The 23,177-nt window shown below is 34.0% G+C and overlaps 1 protein-coding gene across 1 annotated transcript in view; it reads right to left on the bottom strand.

Moving 5' to 3' along the window:
* The window catches only part of LOC124359246, a 54,640-nt gene extending 33,408 nt beyond the window's left edge, over window positions 1-21,232 (bottom strand). The window contains exons 1-2 of the mRNA XM_046811835.1: window positions 21,097-21,232; window positions 6,880-7,255 (exon numbers count right to left, since the gene is read on the bottom strand). Coding sequence (XP_046667791.1) covers window positions 6,880-7,222 — 343 coding nt within the window. The 5' untranslated portion in view covers window positions 7,223-7,255; window positions 21,097-21,232. The remainder of the gene's footprint in view (window positions 1-6,879; window positions 7,256-21,096) is intronic.
* Window positions 21,233-23,177: the final 1,945 nt, after the last annotated feature.

The following is a 23,177-nucleotide window of genomic DNA, read 5'->3' as shown; positions in this document are numbered from 1 at the left end:
ACACCAATTGTTCAGGGTTTCTTCGTCAGCTTTACTCTCTTGTCTTGTTGTTCTTCTGTCACATTTTCAGATGTCAAACGATAAAAACATTTGTTATCTTTAAAAAAGATTTGTCGAAAATTTCGCAGAGCTCTCACTGATGTAATTTTTACTCATTTTATTGCATCCTTTTGATATTGCAGCTACAATATAGAAGAGCCCTATGGATTAGGCATTTAGAACTTGAAATTGGAACACTGGTATAGGCAAAAGAGTGGTTACAGTCTCAACCACGACGTATAATCAAAGAGAAAAAATACTGGAAAAATTAATCAGCCATACAGCAATTAAACTGTTTTTGATGAATCCATACCTACCCAATAAAGCTTGTAAGCATTAGTTTTTGCTAGGCTCGTTCTATATCCCCGGGTAAAGACCTTCCCTTTAGGGATCCTAACTACGCCAAAAGGCGTAAAAATGATAACTGTACGTGTAAAAAAGCTTTTGACTTAAGTACTTTTATTAATATTTTGTGCACGTGGTTCTTCACTGATCCAATTCCGTACGTTGTTTGATGAGATCTTCCACATGGCTCACAAGTCCGAAGAGTTCATAGCGACTGGCTACTTCCTAAAATATGTTTCAATACACTTGCAATGAGTATCCTCCTTATATTGAGTTCTGACCTCCAACAACACGGTAGCGAGTGGATTAGCCAGGCCTCCAGCCAACGGTCTCCCGTTAGCCAAGTGGTCCGACTTGGTGATTACAGTCAGGTCCGAGCCTGCAGGAATGTCACGTCCTGCAGTGCCCAATTAGTCAACACTATGTAACGATTGTTGCTTAATTTTAATGATTAAATCATAATGATGCTGATTGTAAGAATCTTAAGTGTTCACTTGAATTGTTTGTTAGGTTAACGTAGATTTATATGTTCTTAAATTGTTACAGATTTGAGGAATTTCTTATTACAGAAATTGTTATTCATAGAATTATTAATATGCTACGGTTGAAATGAAGTATTTTTTTTATAAAGAAATTTTACCTTAGTAATCTTTTTTATTTTAATGGAAATCAAAATATATTTTCAGATTAAATATTAAACATTTTAAAAAACAAGTAATTTGTCTTAAATTAATTTCAAATAATTCCTTGGCCAGCGCGTAAAGAACAGTTCTGTGCTTGAATGTATGTGTTCTATGCGCATTTTGCAACCTGTTTTCTTCCATCTTTCGTAGTACAAGTTGTTAATTAAGCTTTGTATTTGAGACAAAAACATACTGGGCCCAATACCAACTACGGTAAGCTTTTATATCGAGTCTCATCACCAATGAAATCACCATGTACTCGGTAACCTATGGCGATGTAAAAACTTGTAATGTTTCTGGTACTGCACATCCCACGTAGTAGTTGTTGAATCACTGAAAACTTCTTTTCTCAAAGGAACAACAAGCATATACGATTTACCATCACAACATCAAAGACCAAACAGTGTTGTAAGAATATAAGGAAGTTTGTATGAGTAACGTTTTACTTTCTGTTTGGATGTAGATCCATAAAAGTCATTACATACTAAAATAACAAAAAGAAACACACGAAAACTTAGAACTGTGACTAAATTGCTTTAAGAATATGTAGTATTTAAAAAATATACTTAAAATTGGTACAAAGAACTGTAACATGAATGTTTAAGAAATATTTAATTGATCTGTTCTTTTGTATCCTACTAACTATGCAATAAATATTTAATTAATTATTGGCTGAGCTTTAGCAAACCCTATCACTTGAGGGTATTGAAAATTGCTCTTCTGTCTGTCTGTCTGTCCGCACAATATCTCAAAAACGAACTGACATACAGACTTGAACTTCATTTCTACTCGCATATGAGGAACGCAGAGATCGATGATGATGCATGTCACTCCATGAGATTTGGCTGAGCGTTAGCGAATATTTTTAGATTAGTCTTATGGATAGCTATGATAGCAAAGGCAAAAAAGAAGAATACATGCATTTTTAAACAAAAATCAAATGTGATCTGATTATGTGAAATTTTTATTCATAGAGTAAAACAAAACATAATATAGAGGAACAGTTGATGACAGCATTTCATTTCAGCACACTTTGCGTGGTAGTGCTCTTCTTAGCGTACCGGAACTTGTATTATTTGATCATTGCTATGAAACCTACCTTAATGAAAAACATTTTGATGTATCATGTATCATATGGAGAAAGAGTCTATCCATACAATTCATAATATTGCATGAAACTTCGTTTCTACAATAGGCAAAAATGAGTTCTGTGATGGTATAAGTCCAACCATGGAATTTGACTGTACATAATTGTTGTGGCAATTTCTTTTCTCTGATTGTCTGTCTGTATATCTTTCCGCAGGACATTTCAAGAATTAAATGTGTTACAAATTAGAAACTGTGCACGCAGCCTTAGCGAAGCCAGTCGCGTTGTCTTTTTTGGAAGGATGCACACCAAGTTTCTGCCTCACCAGTCTAGTTTTTGTATTTGACATTCGTTAGAATCATGCAGTCATGTGGTTTTTCAAAAATAAACGAAGAGGAATTTCGTGTGTTGATTTAGCATTACTATATGAAAGGCAAATTGCCTCGGAAAAACCAAACAGAAGCTTGATAAATACTATGGTGACTTTCCACCTTCGATAAAAACAGTCTATAGAGTGGTTTCGTCATTTTCGGTCTGGCCATAGAGTACAAAAGACGCTGAATGTTCGTTAAAGGGCGTCCACTGTTGAGGTGGGCATCTCCAGGAATCATTGAAAAATCCATGATATAGTGATTGAAGAGTGAAGGTGCGTGAGATTGCTATAAGTGGCATCTAGAGTGAACGGGTAGGCTACATAATACGAGTATATTGCATAAATATTTGGACATGAGAAAAATGTCCGCAAGGTGAGTGCCGCGATTGCTCACGATTGATCAAAAACAAAATCGTGTAAAGTGTTGTAAACACGGTTTGCAGCTGTTCCACCATAAGCGTTGTTTCGTCACTGTTGATGAAACGTAAATAGATCACTATAATCCTGAGATCAAAGAGCAATCTAAGCAGTTGGTTGCTAAGAGGGAATTCGCATCAAGAAAGGCAAAGAATGTTCCTTCGGCCGGAAAGGTTATGGCAACCGTCTATTTGGAAAGCGCAAGGAATAATGTTCGTCGACTATTTATAAAAGGGTAAAACCATTACTGGTGAATATTATTCATTGGTACTGGATCGTTTGAAAACCGAACTGCAAAAATGTCCACGACTGCCCCACAAAAAAGTCCTTTTCCATCATGACAATGCATCAGTTCATGCCTCAGCAGTTGCGGCTACAAAACTATTGGGATTGGGGTTCCAAATCATTCCACATTCTCCCTATTCTCCAGAATTGGCTCCATCGGTCTATTATTTGTTCCCTAATATGTAGAAATGGCTGGCGGGAAAAGAATATTTCATTCAAACGAGGAGATAATATCAAAAATAAATGGCTATTTTGTAAACTTGGACAAGTCCTATCATTCGGAAGGGATCAACATGCTATAATAGCGTTTGATGAAGTGCATACAAGGAGACTAGGGTGAAGTGTGTCAAAAAAATTAAGCAGTTTTATTTCGCAGACTTATCAAACTACTCTCGTAATTTTGATTAGAAAAGAAGAATTTTTATGGGTTGTAAACAGATTCACCTAATATTTGTATTTTTAAAGAGAGAAAGAGTGATAATTAGTAACATTTTTGGAATGCAGTCATTTTTGGAGTTACGATCAATGAAAGTAATTGCAAAATTAGAAATTTCCAAAACAGAATAATATTGGAACATTTTGTTGTATATGGCACGGGCAGACAAATAATGACTTGGATGAATATCCGAACTGTAAAAAAGTGCTACATTTTAATATTTTCAATACACCTAAAAATATGTGTTTTTTTTAATAACCTATGACTTTTTCAATTCTGTCAAGAATGTCTATTGAGGTGACACAATTATATAAAGGAGCGTTTGGTACTTGGTTCATTCGCTTGTTTATTCTAGGCGATATTGTTTGTTACGTAGACTTAAATTGGCTGATCCGTGTTCTTCATGTGAAGTGTCATAAACGATTTTCGAAACGAACGAACGAATGGTTTCAAAAGTAACTCTATCTCGGGATGGGTGTTAGCTCTCGGAGTGAATCAGTCTTCCACTAAACTTTGCCTACATTCGCCTGAAGAGAACCAAGGAGGTCGAAACCGGTCGAGAATTGCCAAGGATCATTGTACCTGAAGCAATTCAGGTCATGTTCCGACAAGAGCTATAATATTCTCTCATCGTTCATTGGATTTGCGGGAAGTGATTCGACGTCTTGTTTTACCGTGCAGTTCATTTCTGGTAGAGTTTAGGTCTTAAATTTGTATCTGTATCTTTAATGTTTGTTGTACTTTGCGTCAGATATAGCATGACCGGTGACCTCGAGATGCGCAGAAGTCAAGTAGTCGAATAAAGTGGTTGGGGAATGAACCGACTCAATCTGTTCCCGTGCTGTGCTTAGTGAACTTCCCTCTACAACCTTGTGTACACGCCGCCCCAAAAACATTATCTTGTGCACATCCACGTGTAGTAATAACCATTGTGTGTTCATTATTTTCGTTGTTTTGTGCTCTTAACGTTTTTATGCAAAAAGCTATTATGGAAGGTAATATAAAAAAACAAATAAGAGGTAGAAAGGTTATACACAGCCAAACACGTGCAGTAATTGCAAATCTTTACCACTTTAGGTAAAAGTGAAGCGGAAACTAACACTACTATAAATTTGAAAAAGGATTCGACGGCGTGTTCAAGAATTCTATTCATATCTCACTTCTGGCTAGCTTCTAACTTCCTGTAGAATTTACACTGGGTATAGCAAAAGCCGCTGGACCAAAGCGGCACATCAAAACCCGTATAGGTCGAGAAATTGGAGTTAAACCGGTCGAGAGGTCTAGTTTATTACTGGCGATGATTTTTGAAGTTGATTGATCTGTATTAAAGGTTTTTGCAACACTATCAATCAGGGACACCTATACCCTGCCCGCTTTAATTGTAATAGGCAGATAAAAGCTAGTTTCTTCTTATTCCCCGATTGAGATAGTGTATATTGTGGATGTAGCGTATGATCTCGACAGCAAGCGGACCCTACCCACACTTATCAGTGTTGAATAGTCCATGACACTGTCACTCAGGCAGCAACGCAAAGGTTCTTTCTATTAGGATGGAGTGCAATGAGGCTTCCTCAAATTATTCTCCTAAGTAACAATAATACATTGAGCTTATATCATCGTCTCGTTATCATACATGATCACTTTGCGCGGGTTCTTAATATGTTTTACTTTTACATCTCGTCTAATTAGAAATTTTAATTAGGGTTCTCATATGGAGGCATATGAATCTTTCCAGTCGGAGCTAGGTGAGCATTATAGGTTGTAGGAAGTTTTCAAGGATTTGTCCGAGTGTGGACTCGGGGGGTGAAGTGAATTATGAAAAAGGTCCATGTAGTGCTTACCAGGATCAGCGCCACTACTGTCGTAATATTATCACTTTTTAATATATTTTCTTTTTTCCGTTTATTTTGCTAGAAATATAAAAACTGGACACAGTATATACTAAAAACTTCATATTAAATTATTTTCCTAGTGTATTTCCTGAATAAGAGCATTTGCTCAGTGTATGTTCCAATATCCAGTCTTTTATGCACTGCTCAGTAAAGAGTAGGCCAAATACACGTAACATGTACCACTATTAACACTTCACGCTGTCTCTTCGATGTCTTATTTTAGTAACTCCCGACAATAAGGTATTCTGAAGTTAACGTAATTTTGAAGTGGATTATCTATTAAATACAGGAAACGGAATTTAATTTCTTTCCTGTACATTTCCTTGTACAGTCACGTTGGCTCCATCAACGTAAACACTAATTTTCACGTATTGGGGACGGTGAGGAGATACAAGTAAATAAGCATTATCTCATCCTCAAATCACCTCAACCATAGTCCTACATCCTAACTTACGATAATTCATAGCAATTTGCCTCATGACAAGTACCGCGTGCCTGACCCACAGAGGGACTATATTATAGTGCCTAAAACACTCTTATATGCATCTTTCAACTCTGAAATTTTGGATTGTTATTAACCTGTTCCAAACTATTCGTTATCTACTTCAAACAAACCTGTAATGTTCATTGTTTCACGACAATTTATACTAGGCTAGCGATTTTAAAAAATCGCAATATCTTGGATTAGTAGCCTTTAAAAAATAAATGTTGAAAAATTATAAAGTGTATTTAGAATCTACAAAATTATTTTTAATTTTGCTTAAACTTTTATTTATTATTACATAAATAAAAAAAGTAAGTGGCTCCCTGTGTTAAAATGCGGAAAAGATTAATTGAACACATGATAGTTTTAAAAAACCTAAGGACGTCTGTTCCATGTTCACTCTAAAAAGGAAGCTTTCAGGAGTTATTTTTAATAAATACTGATATCTCTGTAATCTGCTTTTTCGCCATTAACAGTGCTTATACTGTGACACAAGTCTTCCACTTCATTTATGTCTGGTAAAATATCCACTTGTTTATACAGATTGTTATTGTTTATACAGATTCGTACTGGCATATAATTGATTTATAATTCCTCTATTGGTGTAGTTGTCGTACTTTGATTAAATTAACGTTGGAATGAGACTGCATAGAAAGATATAAACTACAGCACTTCATCGTATTTACGTGCACTCTACATGTCTACAATTGTATATGTCCAATTACTGAATCAGGGCACGTTAACTACATGCGGTTGCAAAGCAGCTGTCGAGAAGTCTTGGCCGGAATATTGCGCACATGTAGATAGATAGTTACCATGACATGTCTAGAATACTCACGCATGTTCTCTGCTAGCTGTCTGGCACCCCTGACCACCTCTGGCACTCTCACGTCCAACACGTGGGTCTTCGTCAACCCCAGCAGCTTGTCCAACACTCGGTCCTCCACACTTCCTCGTCCATCCCCTACAGTGTCCTCCACTGTGGCATTACCCGCCCTCTTAATCCTCACCCCTTCCATCACCACTATCTCGTCCTGTCTGGACAGAGAGTCCACCAGGTCCAGTAACTCCAACTCTTCCGCTCCCTGTGTCCCCGCCCCGACCACCCCCCAACACCACACTGCCACAAAGCACAACAATAGTCTCGTCATCTTCGTCTTCATCCTTCCTCGCGTCATCATGACAGCAACAGCCGACTGTGAGACATGTTCATCCTGTAACAGAGTGCTGCATCTTAGACGTTACGTCAACGCTCTCGTAAATATTAAACCATAATTATAACAAGCAATACTTTCATTTTTAATTGAATGCTTTAAAGAGTTACGAACTATAAGGAAATTATGGAAATAAAGCTTGAGTTATTCGGATAAGTTACGAAAGCTGTATGGAGTATCTTGAAGACGGCATTACTAAAAATATATATTATATTTCTAAGAACAATAAACGTCAACAATAGGTCTTAAAATTGAATAACATGAGTCAGTATTGTAGACCTGGTCTCAAACTAGAGTAATTTGAGAACAATTGGGTAGTTGGCGGACGTCTTGATCACAGACTTCGGTGGAAAGAGAAAGTAAACTATTTTTTCAGATGACTACACACACAAAAACAATAGCCAAGATACAACCTAAACTTTGGGAAAGACAAGTTCAGGTTTGAGTTTGAAATTGAGATGTTTACGAAGATTAGGAGATCGCAACTCCCATCCCCACCCAGCCGGAACTGGTGGTATCTAGGTTATGTGACCAAGGTCACGTGATTTCCGGTCCGCTTCCCCCCACCTATACCATCTTGATCCTCGTCTTGCACCTGTCTTCTCTTTGCGTGGATCGCACAGGCGCACTGAGCAATCTAGCACAGGTACCAAACACAATAATATCTTCACATGCAATAATAATGATCACTGCCTTTGATAGGGAAAGCAGTTAGAGACCATTGCTATCCAAAGATGTACTTATTTCAGTACGTTAATTACTAATATTCTTACATATTTATTGTGCTATCTTTGGGATCATTTAAGATCTTAGTACAACATAGTATCAACCTACCCGAACCTATCGGTTAGTGGCTTACCTGTATCCAACGGTATCATATTTCGTTATATTCTATCAGCCTGTGTATATGTGTATAAATGCGCTTTTGTGGTGGGTAAAACAAAACAAGTAGCACACCTAAACAGGTTTTGCTAGTAGGTTACAAAACACACAAAATGAATTTATTTCCTTAATTAGTATTAGGCATTTAACACGTTCAAACGTATACTTAATATTAATTTAGCAAAATATTTTTATTACGGCTAAAACGTTCCCTTCTACAAATGTATCGCCGCTTACTGATTGAGAGCTTATCACTCGAGGGGCTGAACATTTTGCATTTCTGCCTGGTTGTCTCTCTGCACGATATCTGTATTTCGAGGACAAACTTATATAAACTGTAAAGAATTTTGCATGAAGTTTCATTTCTTTATAGGAAGCATTGAGTTTGATGATGGCACATCTCACTTTATATACATAATCACAATGGCACATGGAAATTCACAGAATAAATAAATGTGTAAATAAACTGACTACAATCATATGAAATTTTAAAACGTGACATCGTAACACATGTACACTAACTATCAGAAAGATATGAGCTATAAATTTTAAATTTTGCATGCAACCTTAGCGAAGCTGACAAGTGGCGTGACCTTGTTTCGAATTTATGTAAGTTGAGCTACACAATCTCGTTGAACATTTAATATGTAATCGTAATCACTCTACATCACGCGAATAATTTACAAATTACTATTACTGTGAAGATCATATATACGAACTTGATGTCTCTAAAAGTAATTAGAAATTAAATATTCTGAATAATAATAAATTCAATACAGGCAGTTTTATAATCGTATTATCGCTTTAACATGCTAGACTGGCACGATCTCTTTTTAAAAGTATACCAAACCATTTGTAAATGCAGTGATGCAGGAAAGATGTGGAAACGCTGTATTTAGATTAATAACGTCTAATGCTGAACATTTTCAAAAAGTCATTTTTAAGACGCCACGTTTTTATGCAACATTTCGTATCCTGAATATGATTTCGGTTACGACTTTATTTAGTTGTTTATATTGGCTAAACTTTTAGATGTATGTATAGATGTATCATTAAGGTGTAAATAACTTTTATACGAACGATAAACAAACTATTGTTACTATAATGGACCTTTGAGAATCAGTTTGTAGATTTCTTGGCTACGGCACAAGGTATCGCCTTTCCAGAAGTGCAGTACTATCATGTCTGGTATATGCATTTAAATTTGACTCAAACTATACCTTGCACTTTTACTTACAAACAGATCGATATAGTGTTGTCATTCATGCTGTTGCACTACTATGTTTTACTCATCATTGTATATTTATTACATTGGTGGTTTGCTCTCCAACGTCAAATCTAATAGAAAGGTCAAGTATTAACACGTTTTACACAGTTAATACTGAATATGTTTCACATTTATTATTAATCCCCATATCAATTTACAAGTTTAAAACTGAAATTATCACTTATCAAACAGACACCAAAGCCTGAACTGGAATTGTGTATAGGTTTATTTCCACCAATAATGTGGATGTAAAATATTTTATACGAACTGAGCAAAACAGTTTATTGAATTGAAATTTATATTATACAAGGTAGGAGTACGCCAAGACACGTGTCGCGTAATTGGCTTCTATGAGGTTGCATGCACATTTTTTAAACACACACACACACACACACACACACACACACACACACACACACACACACACACACACACACACACACACACACACACACACACATATATATATATATATATATATATATATATATATATATATATATATATATAACTCATTTTATTATCAAGATGTCCTGTGGGTGGATATACAGATAGACAATCTTAGAGACAAGAAATGGGCACAAAAGTTAAGTTCCGCCAAATTCCATTCATCATAGAACATATCTATGCAAGATTAAACTGTACGGATGAAGATATTTTCACATGATACATTCAATTCATTTTTGTTCATTAATTTACGTTTCATGCCAACGTTAAAACAATCAAATTGGGAGGGTACTTATTTTTCTATTTTTGTTGTTGCCATCGTGGTTACTGATAAGACCAATGTAAGAATATTCGCTAACGCTCGGCCAGATCTAATGAAGTGACATGTACCATCATCAAACTCAGTATTGCTCATATAAGAATGAAACTTCATGCCTGTAGGTCATATAGATTTCGTGATATCGTGAAAACAGTGTCTGTCTGTTGAAATGAAAATTTTCGAACCTCTCGAGTGATAGACTTAGTTAAAGTTTAGCTTATTGTTCATTTTGTAAATACATTTCATTAATAATTAGTGTTTATGAATTCTTAAATTTCTTCGTCATCCACAAGATGTGCTGGTTGGATTAATAATTTAAAAGAAAGCTCGAAGGAAAGTCGCATTCCACAAACAAGAACAAGAGGATTGAAATTCCCTTTTGCTGACTACTAGTTTGTCTCTATGAATAATATACTAAAAGTTCTGATTAGTAAATCAGAGAAAGTTTGACCAGATAGAAAATGTGAAAGTAGGCCCGGGCTCATTGACATATTGGTTAGGAATGATGCGCGGAAAAAGTGGGTTTGTCATCACAGTCTGGGTGGGGTCGACTCTTCATCCGGTGGCAGATACCGAATAGGATGATTCTCATCTTAGATTGTATACAAACATTGTAAAAATTTATTGATCATTACACTTCATTTCAATATATTGTTTAATTAATGCATGGTATCAACTAGTTTGGGAACCTTGAGTAGAATAACGATTGTTACCTCACAATAAATATGAAACACATGTTCTTATAACAATAAAACCACTGATAGGCTAAATTTCTATACCTCTCAATAGTTAAAATCAATATTAAGAATAAAGCTCCTCAACATTACATTATATCACAGCAGAAGTCTTCTTCTGTAAAGAATCATCGATTTTCTAAGCAAATTGCAGGCTAACAATCTCGTATTACGTCATAAAATCCAAGATCACAGAAACTGACAGAACACTTTTATATGGACAGTCTTTAAAAACGTCATAATAAATTTAAATTGTTGGTTTCATTTTTACAGTTTTCTATTGCAATTATCTTTTGCCATTCGTCTGGTTGTTTTGTTATCACGATTATGTACTGTTTCATAAATACGTCAAATATGTATGTCATAATGTATTCTAATATGGTTCAGAAGATTCGAAGATCTGAAAAATAACTGATCTGAAATAGTTGGGATAAAATCATCTTTGTAAGATGTGGTTAAAAGCAACAGCGGTTTACTCTACAAATTTGAATAGTAAATGTGACTACGATTATTTTACTTTACGATGAAATTCGTCAGCGACTTGACCAGTCGATTCAGCATTTCGCCGAATTGTTGGAGGTCAGCGGTAGAGTTTCTTCTGTTTTTGGAGCTTGGCCACTTTCTAACCAATCAAAGTAACCGGCGCTGGTGCTGGTGGCGCGGCGTAGAACAGGTCTGAGCCCTGGGGTGTAGGCTGGACACTACAAGCAGGATCAGACCACATTAGGCACACACGGTCCTCTCCAGACACGCACGGCGCTTCTGACTGGCCAATTAGTTACGATTTCAACCAAGAGATCACGCCATTCACTCTGTACTCTTCCCCAGATCAAGAAAAAGTCAGTATTGTATTAAAACGGCAACACAGTTCCTCCGCGTTACCATCGAAGAATCGTTATTGAGCTAGTAAACCGTGTTGGTTGACCTCGGTCAAAGATCTTTGAATGAAGAATCAATGTGAATGAATTATGAAAGAAACAAATGCTAAAAGTTTGATTTGGAATCGAATCACCCAGAAAAACATTACTCTGTAATAATTTGAAGGTATTGAGATACAATGTACGTTGTATATTTATAAAACTGCTCCTTTTTTAAGAATACATCTAAAAAATTAGGTTGGATTCTTCTATACTGAAATGAATTATCTGTATAAAACAGTCTTACTGGTACAGTTGGAAGAAACATGTACGGCTGACAAGTTGAAATGCCAGACCGAATGCAGAATAACAGTTTGGAGGTTTATTCATAAACATTAATGCTATAATGTCATTTTTACTGATGACATGGTAACACGCTATTTTAATTATGAGGAAAACGTATGTGGGATAATTAAAGTACATATAAGAAGATTTAAGCGTCACGTCGTAAGAATGACAGCCTGAAGTGTTAAAACATTCGCTAGTAATTTGTAGTACATATTACGTACATTCACTAGTACACGTTATGAAACTAAAAAGTTAAAAATAATAATAATAAAAGTTAAAATTTGAACAAAAAAAAATGATAATATGATGCAGTTGCAATATGATGGCCATATATAACATTACTTACATTAATACACATAAAGAGGTCGATAACGAGATATGAGGTCACAAAAAGAAAAGGAAATTTAGCAATTATCCGGTCATTATTTCAGAAGGTCATTGCCATAAATATATGTCTATGACTTAAATACGGGGATGAAGGTGTCTACATAATAAATGCGTCAATTAAGTAGGTGGCATTCTCTAGGGTAATAGTTTCTGTTTAATCCATTGGAACTAAACGTATACAATTATTCAAGAATTCATCTCAGGTTCAGCAGTTTAATGAATAAGCCGTAGTAATCCAACCTGATAAAGAGGTTAATGAAGAGACCTCGTGAAGCGGCTGATGAACATTATAATTACGTTCATCCTGTGAACCATCGGCTGACGCGAGGTTTCTCTTCTTTGAGCTTTTGCGGAAATATGTTTCATTTAATATTTCTTATAGGGCCTGTAGAGAAAATTAAAGGATCTTCGATAATTACTTGTATTTTCATGTCAACATGTGGACATCAACTGTTCTAATGGCACTCAATCGTGAAAAATGTATAGTGACGGAAAGTTGTGTTTTTGTTAAGGTTTGGTATAAAAACTGTTTTGTTATTATGTTTCTAAATGTGCAGTATCCGAAGTAGAAGAATGGACTATTTGTTGATTCTGAACATAAGAGGAATATCAAACACTTATTTATAACTAGTAATTGCGATACAATATTTAATTTATCTGTATATTTATGTTTAATTTAGTAATAATCTTTGAAGTGTTATTACAAAGAGTTGGCATACAATTTATTAACAGAAAAAGGGAGTATTACTGAATTTTAAAATATCGCACAGTTATCTGTACCTAATCTATGTATGCTCAGTATATAATAGGAACTAACAACCAATTAATGTATAAAGGAATAATGTGAATTGGTTTTTACTAATGTACAACTTGGGCTCAACTTTATAAGTAATGCTCGATCGCTTTATTTTATAGTTTCATTCAGATGTCTGGAGAAAACTGAGACGGATGCCGTACCTTATAATATTCTAATTCTGTTATTTATATCAATGTCAATAATTGCAGGACTTAAAATATCTCGGACAAGTTTATTATTACATATAAAAATGTATATTATACAATATTTAATTTTTTATAGTACTCTCCGCAACAGAAAACATACCTATAGATGATTAAAAATGTACTGCTGTTACACATTGTAGCGGTCCCAGTTTGCTCAGTCTAGGGGGTTGGGAAGGGTAGGTGTGGTTTTCACAAGTTAACGGCGTAGTAGAGTTAAACTGTTAACGGTACTATCCGAGGGCGCCACCTTGTTTCCAGTAGTAGTGTGGTAGGAGAACGGAGTCAGAACAAGGAAAAAGACCCCGTTACTACTGAATGATGTAAAAATTAATGACCTTATAACCAACCAAAGTAAGAGTGTGTTAAATACAAGGTAAATTTAAGAAAAGGAAATACATGTAAGAAAGCTAAACTCATTCAATGTAATCATTAAGTTTAGAAAAATTCTAAGAGCCTGTTTTTTTTTATTGCACAAGAAACATTTATCAAATTAAATATTTATTAAAATTATGTAATTTTACATTTCATATCATGGAAAAAGGTTTGATTACCATTTCTGTATTTGGATCTCAACAGTCTGAGGTACAGGTAACCCTTAGATTTATCAATACCAATATACCCTAAACACCAGTAATTATACACTAAAACAACATTACCTTGGCCGGCCACTAGTACTTCTGGTATTTTACCCATAGATATCAATCAAACAATACTTACATAAAACTAGACACATATTTACACAAAGCACATTAAACATCAATATGTATCCAATAAAGAAAGATATTTATAAGTAATTATTCAACTACGTAGATCACAACCATACGCCTCCGTAAGGCTCACGGTCAGGGAGGAAGGCACAGTAGCAGGTAATAGCACGGGCACTGGGGTAGGTAGTGGTACGCAGACCTATGTGGAGGCACACAAACCGCTCCCGAACAAATCCCTGAGCACAATTCAGACAATAGAATCTACAAAAATATTTGACACTAAAAGATGTATAATAGTTGCTTCAGAATAGCACGTAAAATTTTATGTTAACAATAATAACAATGAAACTAAATATTCCGTGAAATAATCTTAACATGAAGTATTTTGAGAGAAATATAATCGGTTTTGTAATGTAAATAACCCCAAAAATTAACTATTAGTCAATTACTCAATCTACAGTAGTCAATATAATGAGATATAGTTAATTAAATTCCAAAAATAAATTATTAACTAAAATAAGCTTTAAATAGAATTCACTTGAAAACATCTTTTCATATTTGTTTCCTATTCTACAAATGCCTTTTCTTACTTACATTTTGACAAAGCACGTAGCATAAATTACCAACATTTATTATCCTGAATTTACAAACAACAGCAAAATTAAAACAGACTAACAGATAATTTTTTAACTTATAGGCCACACAACACTATTTATTACCTAAAGTACATTTTGTTGTTATTTCAAATGCATTATTTAAAATAAAAGTTTCTAACCATTGCAACAACATATGTTTGGATCTAAGAAAATATGAACCATTAAAACACTATGATAATATTTACAATCTGAAAGGATTTATATTTATGAGTACAACTTACAAAATTAATAAAGGCTCAAGTAATTTCTGCTTCTTAATTTCACTAATATATTTACTCTGGTTGGTTGAGAAAAGAAAAAATTAATTCCAAGTATCTGTATTCAAAAGTATTTATAATTTCTTGGTAGCACACATTATTTGACTTAAAAGAATATTAAAATACCTCACCTTGGCAACAATCCAGTAATGGGCCAGGAAGGGAGCAATGTAGGTAAAGACATTATAGATAACCTCGTGGAGACTCAATTTCCAACTGAACAATCTTCAAACTATCGCCATGAGAGAGAGAGAATAAGCCTCGTGAAGCCTGACAGTCAGTAAACAAAGTCCAACAGGAAGTAGGAGTCAATTGTTGTTTGGCCAGCTGGAGCTGCAGCTGTTTAATAGCCAGCTGATATGGATTTTCCAGGTTGATCAGGCCTGTCTGCCAAAAGTTAATAAAATTCTAACTCTTACTCTCTGTTATAAAATTTAAGGTTCACAAAAAAAAAAAATGTTACAACATTATTACTGAGTGTTTCTCAGTTATTGAGGAAGTCGGATAGTAAAACGGTGAATGAAGGAGAGGATTGGCATGTGCATCCGCGTGAGTACGTGTCAGGGAGAAAGTCCAATTTCACGGTAAAACCCAATGACGTGGACAAGTAAGTTTTTGGGTCAAACGTAAACTTGAGTTTCGCATTAAAAGCTGACTGTAGTAAAATGATCTTGAGTTATTTTCCATAAAACAGTACTATTGCATTCCTCGCGCAATTTTACGGCCTCATTTCTAATCGAAGAGTTACGGCAGATGTCTCATTTTAAGATATAACTAATGCGCATCCATACGCCTTTTAACTTTTCTATATAAAGAGGATATTTTTTTTAATATTTAAACGATAAATTATAGCAAGGTTTGTGATTTTTGGATAAACGGTAAGTTTATCTGGATAACGAGGATAACTGAGTTTACTGGATAAACGGTAAAAATTTCAAAAAACTAAGCGTTTGAATGCGTCTTAATTATATTTTTAGATTAAACATTTAACATAACTCTACTGCATGGGATTCAACATAGTTCTTATAGAGGAAACTCAAGGTGATTGTACTACTGGCTCTTAAGAGTTTTAAACTTAAAAAAACTTACGCCCTTATTTTGGCCGTACAGTTATGGAACATGTGATTTATATGCATTTGAACCTTGTTTAGTTTTTTTCAAACTGCATGTATTCATTTTTAACATTTAAACCATGAAGTACAAACATGTTTGAGGCTTTTTTATGAATAACAATAACAATATTGAAAAATAAAGAACATTTTAATGCACATTAATTACGTCTTTAAAATATTAAAATCTGACGACCAAAATTAAGGTCGTAAGAGAGTATGAAGATAAATAATACTGTTCTTATGGAGCTAAAAATATGGCCATCAGTAAAGCCTGCTGTTGAGACATTGCGCTCAGTATCACATGACTTAACTCCAACATTTATTATTTTATATTAATTGGTTTTTATATGTGCCTCATTTATCATGTGAGACATATTCTCACATTTATATTGCAGAAGTTGGCATAAAACGGAAATAACGGATAAAGATTTACTTCATATTTAACATTCTTCTCATGTTATAGTACCCTATATGACCTTTAGAAGATTGGAAATTTGGCATTAAGGCTTTTTCCATTCATGTGCCCAGGAATTCTTTTTTCGTCATCCCAATAATGCCACATAATAATAACCAGCTTTAAGCTCTAACCTTAAACATATAGGTTGTCAATAATTTTGGGAAGGTAAAAATCTAAACTCTAATGACAACTTGTGTATTGTATTCGTATTTCAAGAACCAAACGGCTATGAGCTTGAAATATGTGAAATTTGTTTAGCGAATTCCGTAGAAGTTAATTAATTAATGAAGGGTTTTCATAATAACGTTTATAGAACTCGGTTAATTCCCGCAATAGTCTTTATTTATACTGAATGTAGTTACCTCAGTTCTATAAGCCCTTATTGCGTCTCCAGTTAATTGTGTACTGCATATATATATATATATATATATATATATATATATATATATATATATATATATTGTATAAATGGCAATAGCCTTATTTAATTTCAATTAACATTGAATCGCAAAAAGTACTTGCTCCGCCGGGAGTCGAACCAGGATCTCTCACTTGCCGGGTGAATGTGCTACCATTACACCACAGAGCGCTTACTTTTTCCGATTCAATTATTTTGTATTTGGCCGTATCTGTCACATATGCGTTTAAATAAGCAAACTAACATATGATCGGAAGACCAAATACCTGTCAAACGACTTTTATTTGCATTAAATTGTATAAATGGCAATAGCCTTATATAATTTCAATTAACATTGAATCGCAAAAAGTACTTGCTCCGCCGAGAGTATTTATATATATATATATATATATATATATATATATATATATATATAAAACACACATATATATATACTACATGGTATCATAGAATATTTCGAATACAGCATGCCTTAGAAGTCCACTATGTATACAGTCTTTCCGAAAGCATCTTCGAAGAGCGCAAACGCCATAAACAAGTCTAAATAGTCTATATAGACCATTGCAATTAGCAAGTTGATAACATTTTGTAATTACTATTAAGCGTCCATTTTTAAACTAAACCTAGAATAAATACACAGATTCGGTAAGCAAAGTTTCCTCCCTTATGGTAGGAACGTTTCGCGTTCATCTGAAGGATACCTCAATCTTAGATATAAAAAGCTTTTATTAATTTAATATAACGTATACCATAACATATTTTATCATATCGAGCAAAAGTGTTCGATCCTTTGCAAAATTTCTTACTCATTAAGGACCGTAGCATTTTTCGACAAAGTGTTTCATAATCCTTTTACGTTTGGACAACCTTTCAGTCATGGTGCTATTCATGGATAATTACCGGCGTCCTTCTTTCTCTTGATGGACTCAATAACACTCGTCCTTCTGTACACTGAGACATGGTCACGAACCTCTGGTCTAGCAAGAAGGTACGTTCGATTTTCCATTTCAATAACAAGTCAGAATACTTGTCTGTCGGTGTAGAAGTAACTGCATTTTCTTTGAGAGTTAGGCCCAGTTGTACTAGTTATATAGTTTAACATTTAAATATTACAAAATAACATTAACTGACAAGTAACAAGCTATCACGATATAAATGTTCGAAACTCAAAGCACTTTTACTAATTTTTTTAGATGATCTATTTTTCTATACAGCAAACATTTTTTGAAAGTTAGACTACAAAATATATTTAACAACAGAAGTTAAAAGTAACCATGATCAATGATTAACATGGTTAATCTAGATGTCCGATTTTCGATCAAATAGTTTTGAAATTGCGTTTTGAGCTTATTGGGAGAGAAGAATGTTACTATTGATATCAAAGGTTCTGTGACTTTTTTTAACTGATAGATTTCTAACTTGTTTATGTTACTATGGAACCTATGCTTTAACAAAAGCTAATGGTAGCTAATAATGTATGTGTGGAATTATCAGTGTGACAAAAAAGGGAATTTCTGTGGACATGTGTAGACAGAGAGTTCAATACCAAATGTACCATATTCTTCAGGTTTTATTATATAAAATGAGAACAATATAGAATAAGAAGTAGATATTTATCTAAGTTATTTCCGTTTCCTGCCGTTGAATATCATGGAGCAAAGTGATTTGAAACTAATAGTGCAGTGTTAAATACTGTACTGATCGCCTCTTCATTTTGCCCCAAAGTACAAGTTTTAGAAATCGATCTGCTTTCGGCCGTTTTGTCGCTTTTTTAAGGCACAGAACGTTTGCCATCAAACGTATCATTGCTCGCTCCCCAATATGCTCACAACGCAATTTCAAATTGATTCGTCTGTAATATATACCAGTAACCACGAACAAACGCGGAGAGCGAGCGGTTTACATGCAGCGGAGAGAGAAGAGATAATTTACATACATCGAAACGCACGTACACAAGTAAATATGTACATATATACTGTTAGACCGTTCAAGACACCCCATTTTCCACTCAATGATCATTTATACCAACATTTTAAAATCGATTTTCAGCTTTTAAATATTTTTCTTAAGAACTATATATTTTTAATTAATCCAGCATTCCGTGACTAAAGGCAAAACAGTTTCTCACGTGTTTATATTAAATTGAAAAGTAATAACATTGTAAGCCAAAGTAAATGTACAGAAACTTGGAAAAGGAAAGTCACCGACAGGATCTATATTAGAACTTGCGTGTGACTGAAGGCAATGAACCGAACTAGTAGAAGAAGGTGTAGAGAAAGTCACCCACATTACCTACTGTCTGTACAAGGCCGCGTAACAGTAAACAGAGCCTTTCTCGTCAGACGTCTCTAGACAAGCCTATCTTAATGGATTCTTTGTGGTTGACTGTACATTCTTTCTATTTTATTAGGACGAGATTTATGAAAAAGTTAAATATTTTTTTTAATATTACTTTTTACTTTGGACGTATTTATAACAATTCTTAAATTATATAAATATTTCGATTTCGGACGTTGTTTATACCTATACCATTCTTTACAATTCTTTCGTTATCGTAGCGACCGATGATAATCTATTTTTTATGTCAATTTCAATTAGAATTATAATAACACTTTGTCATCAGCTCATAGAATTAACATTTTTTAATGTTACTTGATCAGTAAGAAACACATCTTCATAATGGTCATTATGGAAACAAATACATCCCACTACATCAAGTTCGTCTAGATTTGGTTACATTGGAAACCCAATCATAACCAATATAACATTTAATAATCTCGGTTTTCGTCTGTGGTAATCAATTTAAAACCAATGCCTTTATCAACGTTTATACGGAAAATCTATTATTTTAGTTATGGCAGAATAATTGAGGTTTTAGAACATCGTCATTATAATAGGTGTTTTCTTGCTGGAAGGGAAACATAAAAATCTAATATATACTCACTTGTTACATTAGATATGTGTATTTATAAAATACTATTGGACTTTAAACTGTTTTTTTCTTTGTCTGTAATAACATGTATATTGGATTCCTAATTTTCCATTGTCAGTAACCTTTCGATCTATTACACAAAGGAATAATAAAGTTTTGCACTTTTGTGTGATCGAAATAAACGTGTGTTCCAATATTTCCAAGAAGATGATTTCTGCTCTTCCAATTACTTTGTATGGTTTTGCTACTAAGTTCTTTCTGAAAAGGTACAAAACATAGTTAATTGTTAATTATTCTTTTTAAACTACTAGTCCGGATATCTTTTAAAATTTTAATCAGATTTCATGAGGTTTTTCCTAGGAGATAGGTAGGATACTTATAGTTGTTAAATAGCTCAACGCTGGTGCGATCTACATTAGATCTGGTTTGCTGAATATTAATGAGGGTTAACGTTAATGTAGTTATTATTCATATATTTATCCTTAAAAGGTATTAAGCTGTTTCAACATTTATAATTTGTCCTTTAATATTGAATGCTTAGAACAACAGTTAAATTTTGATTGATATTGTAACAATATTTTAATATTACAGAGAATATATGATTGGTATGAGTAAAGAAACACAACCAAAAAGTACACGTTGATTCCATTATAATAATAACTACACGTCATAAACAGTCCTATTATTTATTACTATGACTGAGGATAGGCTAATGATCAGCAAGAAAATTCTTAATTACGTTATTACTTAGTGCATAAATAATGCAGATTTCAATAAAAATAATATTCACACTGTAAAAATCAAAAATAACTTTTCTCAATATGAAAGCATTTTAAACAGCAACACACACCAAATTCACCTTTTAACACAGAAAGATTCTTCAGTTTACAACCAAAGAAGAGTTAATTAATTATTGCAGATATCTATATACTAGGTTATAAATGTATTAAGCGATGTTTGTGGCAAGGATTGGGTCTTTGAAAGACAAAGAAACCTAAAGTTCTGAGAAACATATTTTATGAATAAGCTGCTTATACAGTATATGATGTGGGAACTTACACGTGTGTGTGTGGTGGTATCCGTGATCTCTCACTATCACACTACGACTGAGGTACAGTACTGCCGGCTGACTGCGGGGAGACACCGGCAGAGACTACCGCAGAGGCGCGCTCTATCCAGGTCACTAGGTCCAAGTCCAAGGCTGCCACTTGTCCTTCCCTTATACATCTCCGGGTAGTAAGGTGGTACTACTAGTCTTCAGCATGTTTCGTCATGTCGAACTTGTTTGAATTCCAACAACTCCCACCTATGCTACTGGGAACATGAAGATGATGGGCACAGCGCCGAGGTTTCTGGTAGAAGTCGAAGATCAAGTTTCTCTAAGTGACTCGTAGAAGCCAAAACTTTCATCAATGAGCAGTCAATTTACTTTTCAATCATTCAAATCCATGTCAGTTTTAGGTGATGCAATCAGTAATTTGTTTTTATAATACTGTGACATGACTCAGAATCTGTATTTTCAATATAAGAAATTTAGATTTCTTCTATCACAACAAAGATTTATAATCCATCTATCGCTTAAACTTACGATATACCCAGAAGTTACTTCCTCGAGCCAAAATGATTGAAAAGGTGCTCTGTTTTAATACAAAAGATAATTTTATTACCTCAATATAAATTAAAATCAAAAGTGCTTTCGCCGGTTAAGGCATCACCAGTTAATGTAAACAAAACACATGTTTTATACGCATGTACAACAAAAAAGACAATCCTAATTATCTTACTAATGTAACTTATGTAAAAGGAACATCGGAACAAATTCGTATCATAAATTCTAAATCGAATACTCGTACTGTTTTTAACACATCACACAATCTAAGAAGTTACTTTAAAAAATTACAAACAAAAACAAACGACAAGAAACCAAGAATGTAATTTATATAATACATAATATTATATCATTAACTGTAGATGCTAGGTAACGTATATTGGACATAAATCAAGACCTGTGGAAACGAGAATAAAAGAACTTAAATTATAAAAAAGAAAATTTTGGAAAATCTAAATCAGTGGTACATGCTATAAAGGAAAATCACCATATATATTTTGAATGAGCAAGTGTAATTTTTAAAGAATCTTCCTGGACTAAAAGAAACACAATTGAAAGTGCATACATGACGGTTTTGAAACATGAATGTATTTCTCAACCTTCTGTAAATTTCAGTGACATATTCCTACCTTTAGTAAAAGAAGAAATTCGTTTAAAAATTATAAATTGTAAACCATATTTTTACACATAATACTTTTATAATTTATTAGGTGTTGGTCGTTACAATTAGTTTTTTAATATTCTTTTCTTAGCTCAAGTTTTGAAAGTTGAACTTAGTAAATGAATACTGGACTTAATACTTAATAGTTTTTAAGGTAATAGACATCCAATAGAGAATGGTCAACAAGGAGTTTTTACCGTATGCTTAGCTTAAGATGTACATCATTATAAAGGGGTCGTTTAGCAGAGATGAATGCTAAAGGGAAAACCCTGGTATCAGTTATTATAATAGAAAATTCTTATTTTTAGGTTGGACTTTGGACTTCAGTTGATGTACATCTTATATTACACTTTAAAACAATGTACATCTTGGGCTATTCTTACGTTAACTTGTTTTGTCTTCTTGTAAACTATGCTCACTCCATTGGATGTGAAGAGTGACTAACTACCTTAAAAAATATTTCATAAGTCCTGTATTCATTTACTAAGTTTAACTTTCACAACTTGAGCCAAGACAAGAATAATAAATCATCTAGAACAGGACCTACATTGTAAATATTTCAAACTTTATACCAGCATAATTTTTTAAAGTGTGAACCCTTTGAGGTTAGATTTGCGGCATTGTACTTTACTAATAAAGTCCTTTAACTTGATGTACTACTCGACCTATGCCCTGATTTAATATTTCCTTCTAACTCCTTGCGGGCCACCACCCTGACATGACAAAAATATGGTAGTTACTTCAAAAAATACATTTATAGGCGCAGTAATGATGTACCAAGTTTTACTGCTTTACCTGTAATCGTTCGGAAATTATCAAGCCCTTGCGTGACTTATTTCCACCTTGTAATAAAGCGACTGGGGTATCGTA

This window comes from Homalodisca vitripennis, chromosome 4 (genome assembly GCF_021130785.1).
Source record: "Homalodisca vitripennis isolate AUS2020 chromosome 4, UT_GWSS_2.1, whole genome shotgun sequence".
NCBI classification, from domain to species: domain Eukaryota; kingdom Metazoa; phylum Arthropoda; class Insecta; order Hemiptera; family Cicadellidae; genus Homalodisca; species Homalodisca vitripennis.
The sequence above is the reverse complement of the archived record's forward strand: the minus strand, read 5'-3'. Positions and strand labels throughout refer to the sequence as shown.